This window comes from Hemibagrus wyckioides, linkage group LG15, assembly GCF_019097595.1.
Source record: "Hemibagrus wyckioides isolate EC202008001 linkage group LG15, SWU_Hwy_1.0, whole genome shotgun sequence".
In the NCBI taxonomy this organism is placed as follows: Eukaryota; Metazoa; Chordata; class Actinopteri; order Siluriformes; family Bagridae; genus Hemibagrus; species Hemibagrus wyckioides.
Genome location: NC_080724.1, coordinates 12,449,699 through 12,466,993, shown reverse-complemented (window position 1 = coordinate 12,466,993; position 17,295 = coordinate 12,449,699). Strand labels below are relative to the sequence as shown.

Here is a 17,295-nt window from a genome sequence, read left to right as displayed (position 1 = left end):
AGAGGCTGTAAATCACTCCTGATTTTGTTGGCTTGAGTTCCTCTGTAGCATGTTTATAGTGTGAGTTTCCCCCTGAGGCGAGGACACGGCTGTAGGATTGTTTGAAGTTCAAGCATTTTCACTGGAGAACAGTCACCGAATGTATACGTTACTGCAAGACTAATCTGTTTCCAGAAAAAGCAAACCATAAGGCTTTTCTTCTTCTCTTCAGAGCTCAGACTCGGCTTTAGAGCGTGAGATATGAGCTGCTGACGTGGCGGGTAAAGTGCTAGAGATGTAGAGATTTAAAATTAGAGAAGTTAGCTTTTTGGCTGAAGTGTTGGTTTAGCCTGACAGTGTGTGGTGTCATGATGGTGAGGAGGGAGGGTCTGAGTGCTCAGCAGACGTGTGAAATGTCTCCTATCGGCTGTAAGTGGTGTGTGGATGCTGACAGAGAAGTGTGAACTCTCAAACTCCACGTCAGAGACTTACCGGAAAACTGAAACATGACACAAGCATGCTTTCACTAAACCCACCGATTTCTACAGAGAGTGTTTTCAGATCATTGCTACTTCTAGCTCTTCCAAGTGAACCTCAACTGATCTATACTGACCATATCTTTGTTTGGCTTTGACTCTGTTGTGGAATCAATCAAAACATCTCTGAATTTTACACTGCTTGCTTCTAGGATCAAATATTGTTCAATTTTGTGATCAATATTTTTATAATCTGCTGGCTTGACATATAGAGGGAAACAATACAGTTTGTCCTTATTTTGTATCTTTTCATAAGTTTATGTGGAAATGTTCTTGTGGTCAAACCAAACCAAAAAAGTCCATCAGATTTACAAAACTTATTTCCTTAGTATTCATTTTTCATTGTCTGTACCGCTTATCCGATCTATACTCGGGTCACGGGGAGCCTGTGCCTATCTCAGGCGTCATCGGGCATCAAGGCAGGATACACCCTGGATGGAGTGCCAACCCATCGCAGGACACACACACACTCATTTACTCACGCAATCACACACTACGGGCAATTTAGAGACTCCAATCAGCCTAGAAGCATGTCTTTGGACTGAGGGAGGAAACCGGAGCACCTGGAGGAAACCCACCAAGCACATGGAGAACATGCAATCCTTAGTATTCATATTAACAAATACATATTATATTACTATTATTATATTATTAAATACATCATATTAACAGCACATTCTTGATAGAGCCATGCCCACAAAAAGCTGATACATAATAAAATGATGACTAAACAGTGAAATAGTTCGTCATATTTAGCTTAATCTTCACTGATGACCTCATCTAATTTTGCCCAGAAACACCATTAGCCTCCTGTCCCTCATCCATCAGCATCAGCTGTTTCTCCTGGTTGATGTCACCGGGTGAAAATGGTAAAGATAGTCCCCTTGAGCGCGGCTAATCTCAGCACGCTGTCAGCTGCTGTGCTACTTTATTAACTCTGGCTGAAATGTCAATCCGAATACTTGTGACACCTGTTAGCTAAATCTGGAATAAAACCCGCAGCACGGTGCTGCAATGAGAGAATAATGAGTAACGAGGTGATGTGATGAAGCGGAGCTACTCTTACCACCCTGAAGAGGATTATTTTCCTATATCATCATGTCCTGCTGAGTTTTTTATTCCTCTTACACCACAGTAATTTGTTACATTTTTAATCATTCAGAACAAGTTCTCACTTATGTTATAGCAGCTGTAAACACTCGTTCCCTCAAAAGTCTGTCATTTTTCTCTCTCTTGAACTGAATAAGACAAAATATACCAAAAAACAGAAAAAAGTCCTCCATCCAAAGATGTCAGAGAAGTTACACCCTCACCTCAGACAAAAACGTTATGAACAACTGCATGCTTTAAATCCATTTATATTCAGCGTCCGCCGTGCAAGTCCTTGTGAATGAGCTGTTACCATAGAAAAGGTAAAATATCAGAACAAGAGCATTGATACAAACCTGTGATTTGGATCGGTTGTGTCTCCATGTAGAGATCTGTTCATAGTCATCAGTATTTGAGTTACGTAAGCCAGTGATGGATTTGAGTTACATTCAAGCCGTTAATCGTAATAAGGAACTCCAGCTGCCAGATGGAGTCAATAAATCATAGTATTTTGAATGAACAAATAAAAGACAAAATATTAAATTAGTTGCATATTAAAGCTCATAATAGATGCTGATGCCTGATGAATTGAGGAAAATAAAGCTGTAAAAGCAGAAAGCAGCCTTGGCACTTCTACTGAGAGACACAGTGGGGAACAGCTTCAACTCTCTCTGTGTCATTTCTCAGGCGGAATTAAAGTGAACGGTGTGTAACTGAGCTGCAGCTCTCGGCTCGGTGTCTCCGGTCAGACCTGGTTCCCCTCCAGTGAGTATTAACTCCAAACGAAGGTTTAAACCTGGGGAGTCAAAGCCAGACAGAACAGGCCTTAATTAAAGCCAGCCAACTGTACCAAAGATTAATGGATGCATGAGTCACATCATCCACTCTCCCAAGAGAAAAAAAAACAAGGAGCTAGCTATCAGGACTGTAAAAGACTCTTTGAGTGGGGAGGGGTGTAGATGATATTTTTGAGAAAGAAAGTAAAGAAAGGTTACAGTTTCATTAGGGCAGTTTTATCAACAGATCAGATTACAGAGATAAAAAAAAGCATCTAAAGCACACTAGCTCAGGACATGGAGGACATCCAGTGAAGACCATCACTCTAGTTTACTGATGCTGAGATGAAGAACAGGAGCAACAGGATGAACAAAAGCAGCTTAACCCCTCAGATTTAACCGTTAACCGAATCTCAACGTCTGAATGTCATAACCTTGGGCTAAAGAAAGTTCTCATGCTAGAACAGTGTAGGGAAAGACATGGTTATTGAGTGTTTGAATACAAAACAAATAAAGAATAAAATGGATTAAACACCAACAAATGTCTAGTAAGAAAAATGTAATCTTCATAATCAATGGGTACAATGGCTGCAGTCCGTAATAAGGTTGTACTGGGACAGGAACAGATTGGTTAAAGTGATACTGGGACAGGGAAATATGGACTGATGTTACAAGTGCGTTTGATTGGCGACTCCAGATGAACTGGTTATATTGGTGTTAGGGTCATGGAACTGATTTGTAACTGGTTTAGGTAGCATTTCAGTGGCGTCTGTGGTCTAATAGAGACTGGAGTTGCAGTTTAACTGCTTATAGTTATACCAGAGGATGAAACCAAAGTCTGATTGGTTCCAGTGATATTTTGGAAGTTTCTGTGGTCTGATTGGTTACAGTTGTGTTTGGCTTGGTTTATTGGTCTGATTGGTTAAAGTGGAATCAAGGGCAGGAAGTATGGTCCAATTGATTACATCATCATTAGGGGCAGGTCCTGAGATCTGATTGGTTACAACATCATTGAGGGCAGGTCCTGAGGTCCTGAGATTGTTATAGGGTCATTGGGGCAGATATGGAGATCTGATTAGTTACAGCATCACTGGGGCAGATACTGAGATTGGATTTGTTACAGGGTCCTGGGGGTAGGTGTTGGCAACTGATTGTTTACAGAATCCTTGACAGCAAAATCATTGACATGGTCTGGAGCATTTATTACCACATTAAACATTTGTTGTAAGAACAGCCACATACCATGTTGTTGAAATGGCTAAATGGTCTGTTTTTAGAGCCAGAAGAGTGTAGAAGAGTGTTATTTACTGGTCATGGCAGCTGAAGTTGATTTAAACATGATTACAAAGTCTTTAGTCTTTGTGCAGAAACAATAAAAATGGTGTCACTGAGCCTCAGCACTGTAATCAACAGATGTCTCTGAAGTTTAGCTTCAGCTTGTCTGAATGGAGCTTCAGACTCAGCAAGTCCAAATAGCACAAGCTTAGATCTGTGAACAATTTCACTCTCTCTCTCTTATACACACACACGCACACACACATATATATACACACACACACACACCTCCCTGTAGCCACCCATTAAGAGCCCAAATTAGCTCAGTGTCTTTCATGCTTTGATGCAACAGACCATCGTTCTTTCCATCCAGTCACCGAGCTTTACATGGCTCTTTGTTTACATCAGTGGGTTAAGAGCAGCGCCAACTATTAAATTCATCTGTAAATGGAACAATATGTTTATTTACAAAGCCAACAGACAATGCGTAAACACACACACACTCACACCAGTGTGACCAGTGCTGGCACATCATTCACGTGCATCTGTAGCTTTTGTACAGTTTTCAAAATCTGGAAATTGTTATAATTATGCTAAGAGTAATTATTGTGGACTCTGATTCCAAAAGAGCCATTTAAAGCTTGGACGAAAAAAAAATAATGCGAGTATAGAGATATTTATGCTACATCCCTTTTTCCAAGAAACAAACACGGATCTAATGTAACAGATGGAGCAACAGAGAGAGAGAGAGAGAGAGAGAGAGAAAGAGAGAGAGAGAGAGAGAGAGAGAGAGAGAGAGAGAGAAAGAGAGAGGTGGACTTGATGTTGCTCAAGAGTATTGGACACGCATATCAAAATCATATCCATATTTATGCCAAATATATTTAAGTCACATATGTCATGCTAACAGTAACCCAACTCCAATCTGAAAAGATGTGTATTTTTCTTTTTTTTTAATAACTAAAAGCTGATATTGTCAGATATCAGATTCTGAGAATAATTACAAAAAAGAATTACAACAAATACAATAGCCGTGTTACCCAAATTATAGACTCAATGTAAATTTTATTTTAAACATATATATGAAGTAAATAATTAGAATACACATAAAGTCCTTATGATTTGTGTATGGACCTGAAGATGCGGGGTGTTTTATTATCATTTATAAATCAGCTAAAAAATCTGATAGATCCTGCTGTCTGTAGTTTTACAAACACGTTATATGAATAATTCTTTCAGATAATTAAACAAATGCTAAAAAGTGTCATTTTTGCAAAAGTTAGAGAATGTGGAATCGCCCTTCGATACAGGAACAGCAGACGGACACAGAGCCGCAACTGATGTGTTCTACAGATTTCTGAGGATGTTTGTGCAGCAGAAGGATTCGCTCAGACATGAGTCATCTCTAAACTCACTTCAAAACATAAATCATGCTTCCTGTTTTAACCTTTTAGAGAAAGTAGTAAAATGTTAATGTCGTAAAAAATAAAAGTATGACACAAAACTGAAGGATACTTAAATAAATGGTTAAAGTGTATTATTCAATCATTGTATCATTTCAGAAAGAAAAGAAAAGAAAAGAAACTCAATATGGACAGCAATTTTGTCCTTGGGACCCAGTGCTTGTTCCTGAAACTTTAAGTGCCCTAAGTGTCATCCTACTTGCCTCCCAAATAATATTGTTCCTATTATTATTATTATTATTATTATTATTATTATTATTATTACTAATTCTACTTCTGCTTTAAGGTGCTTGGTTGTATGTGTTTGGATGAGATAGTTCCCTTGTTTTAGTCAATTTGGTTTGAAGCATCTACCCAGGTCTAGTATATCCAGGGTTGCCAGTTGTTCTTACACAAATCCACCAGGTTTAAACTGCAAAAATCTGAAGATCTTTTTTTTTCAAGGTGACTTGTCTATAGGTTATATAATTAACTCTTTTGATCCAAGCTTTTTTTTTTTTTTAAGAAAAATTTATCAGATATATCCTGATATTCTGCTGATTCACTTACCTTTCTTGATGTTGTCCACACACTGCCCCTTTTAGCTACATAGATCTGTCTGTGCACCTCGTGGTCAGAAATGGGAATTGCAACAAGCGTCAACTGCAAAATGAGCCATTGAGGCAGGACTTGCACTGCCCCGCCTCGCCGTAGTGGAAGAGGAGTAGCAGACAGGATCGAGTTAATAACAGGGTTGCCAGATTGAACCTGTTTTAAACTCACTGTTTTAAAGTACCAGTAAATTGTTTGAAAGCATTTCAGTGGAATTGAATATAATAAAGTGCAGCTAGTGTGTGTGTGTGTGTGTGTGTGTGTGTGAAGTCGAGAAGAATTTCTATTGTAAGATATATTGCAAAGATTAGAAGAAGGAAAGGGGGATTATGGAGTGGATGATGTGCTTAGTCGAAATATCCACTAGATACAGTATTCTACAGCCTGTAACATCTGTCTAGTTTGACTCCATTTTGTTTGAGGCTTGGTCATTATAAACAAAGAAATCGATGGTCATGAGTTTAATCTCATATCTCTGGAACGCTGTGTTTGATAGTCCGTATCTCGGATAAGCTTCCAGTGCTGATGTGACCGGTGTCTGAAATAAGGCTAAAAATTAAGTGTAAAACAAAAGTTATTTAAAATAAAAAACTTAAAGCAATGATGTCAATATTCAGTCGGTGATATTAATACAACAATGAGATCACATAAGGTTCTACATGGACCCCATGACTTAAAAAGCCGAGCTTTGAAGATAAGGACCCCCTGATTATCCAATGAACCCTTAAAGAACCCTCGAAGAACTAAATCTCCTAATTACAAACCCGTGTAACGCTGTGAAGTAGCACAAATCAGCCGTGTGTTCATATAAACACAGACATATTAACGCTGGCTTAGAGGAAAGGAGACGACTGAAGATCAAAGAGAGAATGCCGTCGTGATCAAAGAGGAAGACTCGAGTCACCATCAGAGAGAAAACGAAGAGTCACTGTCCATCCGAGACAAAACATTCAGCTGCAATACGCTGTGATCAAAATGAAAAGTGAGACAGAAACAAAACATTGTCATGATTCAAGACATGATGAGTTTAAGTGATTTAAAAAAGAGTTGTAATTAGAGACAAATCATTACACTGTGATTAAATAGAACTGAGGGGGGAAGAAGCTGTGTCATGTTCCCACAGTGATCCAGCATGAGGTGAAGTTTTTCTGTGAGGAGAAACGCGTATGTGTGTGTGATGTGTGGAAGGAGTCTCCAGTGTCAGCACTGTGTATCAGTCAGAGGTGAAGCTAGACCTTTATGTTTTCCCACATCTTCAGGACAGAGGAGTTTACACTTCTTTCTGTTTCTCAGTAACACGACCAGCTGAGATTTATTTATTAACAACAAAACATAATTCACTAAATTTAGAGAATATTTGTCTGGATATCCTGAAATGTGTTCAGGCTGCAGCTGAAGAAGCAGGACAGGGTAAAGGGGGTGTAATATTGTGTGTGTGTGTGTGTGTTTGATGAACCTGCCTAAAAAAAATCCCTCAGGTGCCGCCTAACGTCAGATCATTTCTAACAAAAACTGAAATGATTGTGTGTGTGTGTGTGGGTGTGTATGCGGGTGTGTGTGGGTGTGTGTGTGAATAGTAAATAGAATGTGTGTGTGTGTGTGTGTGTGCACGTAGATATGCATGAATTTAAAGATTCATGCTTTAACATGAACAGCATTTTGAACTTAAACAAACTGCATCCTTCCCCCTCCTGTCACTCTGTCTCCCTCTGTTTCCCCTTCTCTCTCTCTCTCTCTCTCTCTCTCTCTCTTTCAGTATGGCTTTCTGGGTCTCTCTCTCTCTCTTTCAGTATGCCTTTCTGGGTCTCTCTCTCTCTCTCTCTCTCTTTCAGTATGCCTTTCTGGGTCTCTCTACATCTCTCTCTGTCTGTATCTCTCCCACTTTCTAACTTTCTCTCCCTGCCTCTACATCTGTCTGTCTGTCTGTCTGTCTGTCTCTCTCTGTTTCTCCTTCTCTCTCTCTCTCTCTCTCTCTCTCTCTCTCTCTGTAGCCAGCGGCAGTGTGGATGCAAGAACGTGTCCAGTCATGGCAGAGCTGCTTTACTGCTCCATCTCCCCCCGGCTACAGCAATAGAAAGAGAGAGAGAGATGAAGTATGTGGCTAAAAAATAATAGATAATAAAATTGATTGATTGAAAGACAGCAGTCAGTAATTTGAAAAATGAAATGACATCAACTAAACAGGAGCGTTGTTTGTTTGTTTGTTTTTACAAAACTGTATCACATCCAGCCGTGACGTGTCACTGACCAAGCTGAGCGTATGAGTCCTTCAGCACTTCACCACATCGTGGGTCACTGTTCAGGGCAGAGCTGCAACTCACCAGCCCTGGAATTGAGTTTTGTTTACATCACTTGTTTCTTGTTGATTGTAGAAACGGTTAAATGTTTCGGAAATACTTGACAAAAAAATTCATTAATTCAAAATATTTGTCAAGCATTCAAATTGACAATTTAATCTTTTCAGGTCCATTTCTAACAAATTAAACACATGGTTGTTTTTTTTCCACCTTCAGGCAAGAAAATTGACTTGAGATAAAAGTTTACTAATGAGAGATGGTGAGGAAAGATGGGCAGAGCTTCCAGCGATCAGTCCGTATCAGAACGCCTCTGTAACTGTCAATCTTTCCACATTTATATGTCAAGTGAACAAATATATCTCAGAACAAAATTCTCCTACAGAAAATTCCTGAAGGTGGTTAGGTTTCATTCGCACGAGAGAACATTCGGTTCTAGATCATTCTCCACCAGTCTGAGAGAAGAGCAGCTGGATCTCCATGATGATTGCAGAAGTGATGATCGTTTCATAACAGCACAGAAAGATGTTTAATGTGGAACCAACTCTAAAAATGAGCAATGTTTCTGTATCTAATCGCACAGATTTTTGGTAGATTTGTGCGAGAAAATGTAACATTAGCTTTTTTAAGAAAGCAAGTGTAAGATGGATGAAATATAAAATGTTCTACGCATTAATAATCCACATGATTCTGTGCGTTTGGTGTCACATTACGTTTCTAAATCTAATTAGCTGTGCTGCTAGCCCCACCCTCAGGACTCTTACTTCCTGTTGATGTTCCATAAAATCACAAATTTGCATTTCAGTGGATGATGTTGGCAAATGCCTGAAATTTCAGAAATGTGAGCAAACCTTCTCTCTCACAGTGATCAGTAACTGAAACGTATTGATCCTCAGCCATGGCATGTAAACGCCATGCTGCTGATCCAGCTGTGTGCTGAGGCCATGTGTGATTTCACACCGCTGTAGGGAATTTCGTAAGTTTGGAAGAGAGAAAGTGGGTGGTTTATCTGCCGGAACAGATCGTTTGTCTGAACAGGAATTGATCTGGCTGGAAAATTTCATTCACACATCAAATCAAAACTCAAAAGCTGAAACTTTCCACAACCACTAATGCTCAATATCCACTCAGTGCAGTTATACTACTGTGACCTAATGCTGAGAATTTTAAACACACACACACACACACACACTGCAAAATATGATCAAAAGCTCCAATTTTGAGAAACTTCATATTTAATGTTTAAAAATATGATATTTAATGTCTTTAATATCTCTTTTATTTTTTCAATTCAATTTATCTGTATTGAACTTTTAACAATGGACATTGTCTCGAAGCAGCTTTACAGAAGTATAGAAACAGAAAAAAAGGCGACGGTGGCAAGGAAAAACTCTCTAAGAGGACATGAGGAAGGAACATGAATTTTAAATCATTTTTGTGTATTTTAAATCATGAAATGTAGAATTTGTTGTCAATTCATTTTTGCAGACAGTCAGTGAAAAGCATCAACTCAGTCATGCCTCCTTCAAAAAGGCTGACAGGCACAGAGGCCCCGCCCACTGTAATAAAACTAACAGTCATATAGGCCACACCTCCTTCAATGAATTCGACAAGCAATTTTGTGATATTTTATTATTAAAAAAAAAAAAATCCCAGTTCCAAACTCTAACTGAAACCACAGAATGCTAAAGTTTTGTTAAAAATTCTAAATCTTTATTATATATAATCATCTTTACACACCACACACATCTCTCACCTGTGTTCCTCTAACACACCGATCAGAGCTGAAACACACCTGTGTGTGATGGAGGAGAGTGAGTGAAGCGCTCTGCGCCTGTGTGCATGACAGTGCTGCCATCTAGTGTTCTGTATCAGTTACACAGCCACAGCAGGGGAATAAACGCCGGAATTAAACTGTTATAACCTGGGCCACAAATTGAGCACACGAACAGAACAGATACCTAGAAAGTCACAAAAGTAATACAAACAGATGTGTGAAAATATTCATTATTATTTGTCAGTCTTGCTATAACATCAGATATATATTAGATTTATCAAAGAACTACACGGAACAATGGAATAAAGTTACTGTTGCCACCCTGAAGTTGATTGTTTTCCTTTAACACATCCTGAGGTGTTTCATTTCTCCTGACAGCAATTTACAAACGATTACAATTTATTTAAGAATGACATTAATAGTTACATTTAATACTGTGGAAATTCCACAAAGCAAGTAACTTGCGGTGGTCGCTCAAGGCTCTGGGTCGTTCACCGGAAGGTCTGGGTTCAAGCCCCAGCACTGCCAAGTTGCCACCACTGGGCCCTTGATCAAGGCCCCCAACCCACCCTGCTCCAGAGGCGCTGTATCATAGCTGACCCTGCACCCTAACCCCAACCCCCAAGGATGGGATATGCAAAGAAAGAATTTCACTGTGCTGTAATGTATATGTGACAAATAAAGACAACTTACCTCCTGTACTCATGTTTACATCATAGTGGCTATTAACAGTTGTTTGGCTCTCATTTGAAGTTAATAAGAAAAACTACCAGCTTGTCATTTCACTGAAAAACCGAATAGAAGTGAAAACTCACCTGTCCTGAACATGCTAAAAAACTTCACCTCTGACTGTTACAAAGCGCTGACACTGGAGACTCCTTCCACACCTCACTCGTACACCATATCATTTTAAAAATATGTGCATTTAGTGCCCTAGAGGTGGAAATAAAATCAAATTATGACGTGGAAAAAAATGAATGGATGGAGGGAAACGTGTCAGGAGATGGCGATATTGATTTTGTTATGTTATTTGACTGCGCAGCGTTGAGTCGACTCTTTCGGCTGTAACAAATTATCCATCCATCGTCTATACCCGTTTATTCCTAATTAGGGTCACGGGGGTCTGCTGGAGCCTATCCCAGCGCACATAGGGCAAAAGGCAGGGGTACACCCTGGACAGGTTACCAGTCCATCACAGGGCCACATATAAACAGACAACCACACACATGGGCAATTTAGAATTACCAATCAACCTGAAATACATGTTTTTGGACTGTGGGAGGAAACCAGAGAACACCAACACAGGAACGAGGACAGCATACAAACTCCACACCGAAAGGCCCCTGCCTGTTCGAACTCGGGACCTTCTTACTGTGAGGCAACAGTGCTAACCACTAAGCCACCATGCTGCCCTAACTATCGATTACTATAAGAAACAACAACAACAACAACAACAACAACAACAACAACAACAACAACAACAACAACAACAACAACAACAACAACCAAATGTAATTCTTCAGCGTACTTTATTTCTTTACAAGATGTACTAATCGTGTCCTCCTGTCCAAACAAACGGCTCTTCAGAAATGCGAGTCGACTCCCAAAGTTATTTAAAAGAGTCGGTTTAAAGAAATGACTCGTTTACAGATTCGGCTCGTTCAGTGAGTCGGCTCATTCGCGAACGACGTATAAAATTGCTGCATCAGTGACGGTCTACTCCAAAGATTTTTTTTTTTTTTTTCAGATCAGATTTTTCTGCATTGACCTTAACATTTCGTGTATGCATTTGATTTATGTGACTCATTAGTGTGCATCATCAAACAAAACAACATACGTATGTGGCAATGCTTCACTATGTTAGTTAATTTGCTCATCTCTGGTCAGGTGAAGGTGAGAAGATAGCTGCATCCAAAATTGGATGAAAGATATGTTCTAAAAAATATTGGTTGTGTACCTATTCAGACTCAAATCAGATTACACTGCTCACACACAAAAGCATCCATGACAGATCTTTCCCATTTACCAAAATGACAGGCATTGCCCATGTCTGCTCCTATTACCAGTTAATCTTGTTATCTGTAAAGGCCCTGCTGTCTGTGATACCACTTCATAAAAATGGAGGCTTCTAACATTACGCTAGTGTGTTATGTGTGGCGTGTTAAGTGAAGATCAGGCAACATTCTCACACTGCCATGTTGACGCATGACAACCTTAGGAGGTATATACTGTACACACATATCCTCGTACTTTCTAAAAGTGTAACAGCTTCAGGTTTATGTTTATGTTTTGGAATGTACACACACACACATACACACACAAACACACGTGATGCATGTGGCTCTGTAACATCAGGCAGTTTATCCTATTACATTCTAAAATGGTGCAGAGTTCATGGCTGTTCTTGTTGGTAAGCACATGATCGAGGACGCACATAAACAGACGCACATCACACTTTGTCCCTGTTCAAGTAGATAAGCAGTTGAAGGATAACATTCAAAGACTAAACATGCCTCTTCCTCAAGTATATTTTTTATCACTGCTTAAGATAAAAATGGAATGTTTCACCATGGATTCTTATAAAGAGTTTTAATCCAGAGATTTTGTCATGTTAGAAATGTGTATTTACGCTGAAGTGTAAAGGACCGGTGAGAAAATCTGAAGCTTGTGGCCAGAAAAGCGAGAAATGTATCAGACATTATGTGAGTCAGAGCTTCTGAGCCTGAGATGACTGACATGTCCAAAAAGAAAAGAGTTTTTCCCAGAAATGATTTGGATAGTTAACAGTCTAGCTTCCTAAAGCAGTTCTACTTGTAACCTTTTCTAGAAATAATAATTATAACAAATAATTAGGAACATCGGCAACAACACGACACCACAACAATGATATATTCACATTCTCATTGTTTATTATATTTCTCCATTTGTTTAGATAAGGACTGTGTTTACTGGATCAGTGGAGCTCATGATTCAGAGGATTTATACCCTGTAAGAAGGCCATGTATCTGAAAAGGTTTTTAAATCGCCACTATAGTAGCTGTCACAAAAATAATATTCAAATTGCTAATGTAGCAAATTTTTCCGAAAATATATACAAGGGGAAAATATCATAGGGTATAAAAATATGATACTCGAATATACACAAGAACGATGTCAATTATCATCTGCAAAAAAATACTTTGATATGTAGCTTTAAAACTACACTATGTTACATAACACATTCCAGCTTTATAGGTTGTGAGGTTTCAGGCCCAGCGTCCACTACAGGCGAAGTTTCGGCTCATGGAATAGCTGTACTGGGAATTCTGCTGCTTTCCCCATGCTCCAAAAGGAACCACGATGACCGAGCTGTTGTCATCAGAGCCGTACTGCAGAGCCTGAGAAAGCACACACACACGCACGCACACACACACACACACACAAATCAGTGTTTAAACCGAGTTATTCATTAGTAGATAGCTATTTGAATTATGTAGGTCAAATGGCACACATTCTGGATTGAAGTCATTGACCGGATAACCTTCAGTGGAAGAAGCACACATATCTAGTGAGATAACAAGAACCTTTCACATTGTTTTGGATCTGAAATTAAAGGTTTGTGGGTATTTTTTAACATGTATGGTGCATTCACGATGATGCTGACTATTCAGTTCACAGAAACATCCTTCATTATATATTTTTATCTGTTTATGTGGAGCATCCAGAATACACGTCCCTGTGTAAGTTATTACTAAATAAATGCTAATGTGTTTAAATTAATCTTAAAAGTAGCTCTAACACTATCCGGCTACCTGCTCGGTGATGATGTGGGCCGCCTCCGTGGGATCGTGGCACTGGCTGATGACGTCACAGATTTCCTGGTTGCTCATGATGAAGTTTATGCCATCTGTAGTCAGGGCCAGAAACGAGTCGTCAGAATGCTGAACCTGGAAGATGAAACCAGGAAGCCATTCTGAAATACTGAGATATTCATGAGATAAAAAAAACCCCAACAGGCCTCATTAATCAAGCTTGAAATGTATTCATAATTATTTTTTAGGAGCATTTACACAATCTGTCACTGTTCAGTCGGCATTTTTTGTGAGCTTTGCCTTTTGTGGAGTTTTATGGGTGGGGCTAAATATACACACATTAACATGAAGAGAATCAGTGAAACTTTTAAAAATGTGTCAGGAATTTGCACTGCTGTCTTCATTAGGCCAATAAAAAAAACAGTATGACACTCTGAAACACTGATTTTTTTTTGTTAACACAAAGCACATTGCTGCACTTACTGTAACGTGAGTGGTCTCGGGTTCTGCGATAACGCCACTTTGCTTTAGGTCAAAATCTCCAATGCTGCGTGTCATGGCCAGCCGGCTGTTCACGTTCGCTTGACCGAGACTGTTCCATGTTACGAAACCTCCACACTTGCGTATTCTGGAACACATTCAACACATATCACTGAAATTTGAGCAAGAGAACAAACACACACCTATACACAGATAGCATACAAGTAAGTAAACAGTGTGAGGGAATGAGGACACACACGAGCACATAACACACAGAATTAGAGCGTTCATGAAGTATTTACAGATCAGCCTGTTAGCTAGCGATTTACATACTTAAACGTACAAATGACATTTAAATTGTTGTCGGCTTTACAAGAGAAGTGAAGTAGGTCTATTTTAAGAGTGTGACACACACACAGTCCACTTAGCATGCCAGTGACCACCATGCTTTGAGGTTAAGAGCATCTGTGTAGTGTGTGTACCTTTGTTTTTCGTCCTTTCTCTCAGGCGTATGGTCGCTGGTGAGTGTGTACACTTCACCCTTCCTGCACAGCATGGCACGACTGTCCCCGACACTCCCGACCACCAGCTCTATCCCATCTCTTAGCAAAGCCACTGTTGCCGTAGTGCCCGCTGTCATCAGAGAGGCTGGAATTTTTTTTTTAAAAAAAGCAATCAAACATATAGCACAAATATAAAACATATTTTATATGTTTCTGACGCCAAGCCATCCAAATGAGGTGTTTAATATTTGCAGAAAAGTTTTTATTGTGTGTGGGTAGATGTACTGTAGATGTAGGGCATAGTCTTTAATCGAGGGTCCAGATCCAGGGACACTGGTTCTATACTGAGCTCGGGTTACTGTCTGAACAGAGTTTCACATGTTCAACCTGTCTTTATCTAGGTCTCCTCACGGTTCTCAGGCTTCCTACCACCTTACTCCCAAAACAGGCATATGTGTGTGCGTGTGTGTGTGTCTGGTGTTCTATGATGGCTTCACATTCTGGCCATACTCCCACCTCATGTTCCTGGGATAGGCTCCAAACCCACGAGAGGAATGTATTAATGAATGAAACTGAGTTTTTAAACATTTAGTTTGGAATTAGTGTGTTTGCACCTAATTATTAAAAAGTCTTTTCATGTTGCCAAACTATTTGGGAATTAGAGGTTGTTTGAGGTGGAGCTGCGCTTAGGTCAGATGATATCTACACCAGACTGTTCTGAGCTGAGGTGTTATTTTTTGGCAGGCTGGGTATGACTGTGTGTGTCTGGCTGTGTGTGTGTGTGTGCTGGATTATTTAGAGACGTATTTGGGACTGAACTGGGCCATGTCTGGCCATGGCTCATTTTTCGGCTAGCAGACCTGAATGTCTTTTGTTGCCATGTAATTTTGCGTATTCGTACCGTTGCCATACATCTGCATCTCAGAGGCCAGGGCAGCGTCTACCTGTAGGAAGGCTTTTGTTAACACCTGTTCTAGATCCCACTCTTTCTCCAGACCCTTCCTACAACACACACACACACATATGATAGATGAGTCTGAGTGGGTTTTAAGCTGATATTCTGCATCCTATACTTATGTCGAGTGTCTGTTTATGTCCATAGGTGTGTGTTTGTGTGTCACCTAATGTAGCGCTCCATGTGTGTGTAGCAGAAGTCAGCCGCTTGTGCGCCCCCATGTCCGTCAAACAGAGCAAAGTAAAGCGTGGAGGGTGTGAGCTCAGCTACACGCAGCCGATCCTCATTGTCACGACGACGGCCGATCTGCGAGGCCGAGCCCACGTGGTCCAGGCTTATGCGTGGGATCGGTTTACCGTAGCGTATGCTGGGTGGCAGTAGAATGGGCGCCTCGATACGGTTGTCCCAAATCCCAAACGAGTCCCATGTGGCTGGCTGCCCGCTTCCGTCCGCATCCAAACGAGCAGCGGCGTACCAGCGGACACCGGGCACCGCCGACCCGCATGCACACACACACCGGCCCGAACGCACGCTAGGACTCCTGCTAACCGAGGAGAATGAGCGGCGTAGAAGAAAGGAGAAGGTGATGGCAGAGAGAGACATTTTAGAAGAGAAAGTAACGAGTGCTGTTTTGTCACCCCTATAAAAAAAAAAACAAGAAACATATGAATGACATTTTGAGGACACTGTACTGTGCATCAAGCAAGCGCTGAATAACGTGTCAGCTTCAGCTTATCATTCTCAGTACCGTGACACTGACATGCAACAGCCTCCAACACACAACATATCCATGCAACAGTGGCACTGTGCTGAGAAACTGACTCTGATAACGAGTAGAGGACGATCAACACACACTGCTCTTGGAGATGGATGAACTATAGTGTGTAACTTTACTCCTGCAAGCTGCACCAACATGGTCTAATAAAAGTACAATAAATGAACGCAGTACCCCCGCTTCACTACTACAAATATAGAGGTCCCTGTCCAGTGGGATAAAGTGGGGCTAAAATTGTGCATCATTCAGTAACTACAGAATCGATATATTTTAGGTCCTTTTAAATTAAACAAAAGCACAAAAAACATACCAATTTTATCATTTAATGTTATTCATTATGTATTATAAATACATACAATATACATTATATTTCACACCTTAGAACGTCTAAAAGAAACTTCTAGCGTTTAACAAACAAATCAAACCGCTAAAGTTGTATCATTGCGCTTTACTCACCTGTTGATTTTTACATTTAATTCTCTCCGTACGGTTACACCCCCTGCACGAGCTCCCCGAGCCGGCGTGTGTGTGTCTGTGTGTATGTGAGCACAGTCGACATTGCATATGACTTATTTACATATTTCACACCGAACAACCAATCATGAACCAAAACAGTTTTATCTAATTTGCATATTCCATAAATGAAACGAGCAGTCACGAGCCGGTGGGTGTTCGTGTCTCGGCCAATCAATTGCAGCGGGGCGAATGTAATCGTGCAATACATGGCGCATTAGTGCAACCAGAGTCAGGGTAAACTTTACTGACCTATGAATCAGACTCTATTACTCAATTCTCTCTCTCCACACACACACACACACATGATTAAGGTTAACCGTATTAGGATCATACACATTTGGATCTTAAAACAGCAGTGTGTGTTGCTGGCATGAGTCTGTCACGCATTAGTGTTGCTCATCTTGCAGAGTTACTGACTAAACTGACTTTATCCATGGTCAGTGTGTGTCAGTTGTCCTGTGCTTCAAATAATATCTGGTCAGTGAAGCTGGCAGA

The 17,295-nt window shown here is 40.2% G+C and overlaps 1 protein-coding gene across 1 annotated transcript; it reads right to left on the bottom strand.

Moving 5' to 3' along the window:
- Positions 1 to 12,669: 12,669 nt before the first annotated feature.
- Positions 12,670 to 16,896, bottom strand: ppm1ka (protein phosphatase, Mg2+/Mn2+ dependent 1Ka). Its single transcript, XM_058409205.1, has 7 exons — positions 16,741 to 16,896; positions 15,676 to 16,149; positions 15,456 to 15,556; positions 14,534 to 14,699; positions 14,055 to 14,199; positions 13,572 to 13,706; positions 12,670 to 13,157 (listed from the first exon to the last, which is right to left on the bottom strand). Exons 2-7 carry the CDS (start codon positions 16,110 to 16,112, stop codon positions 13,026 to 13,028), a joined length of 1,116 nt encoding a protein of 371 aa, XP_058265188.1. The 5' UTR covers positions 16,113 to 16,149; positions 16,741 to 16,896; the 3' UTR covers positions 12,670 to 13,025.
- Between the last annotated feature and the right edge of the window lie 399 nt (positions 16,897 to 17,295).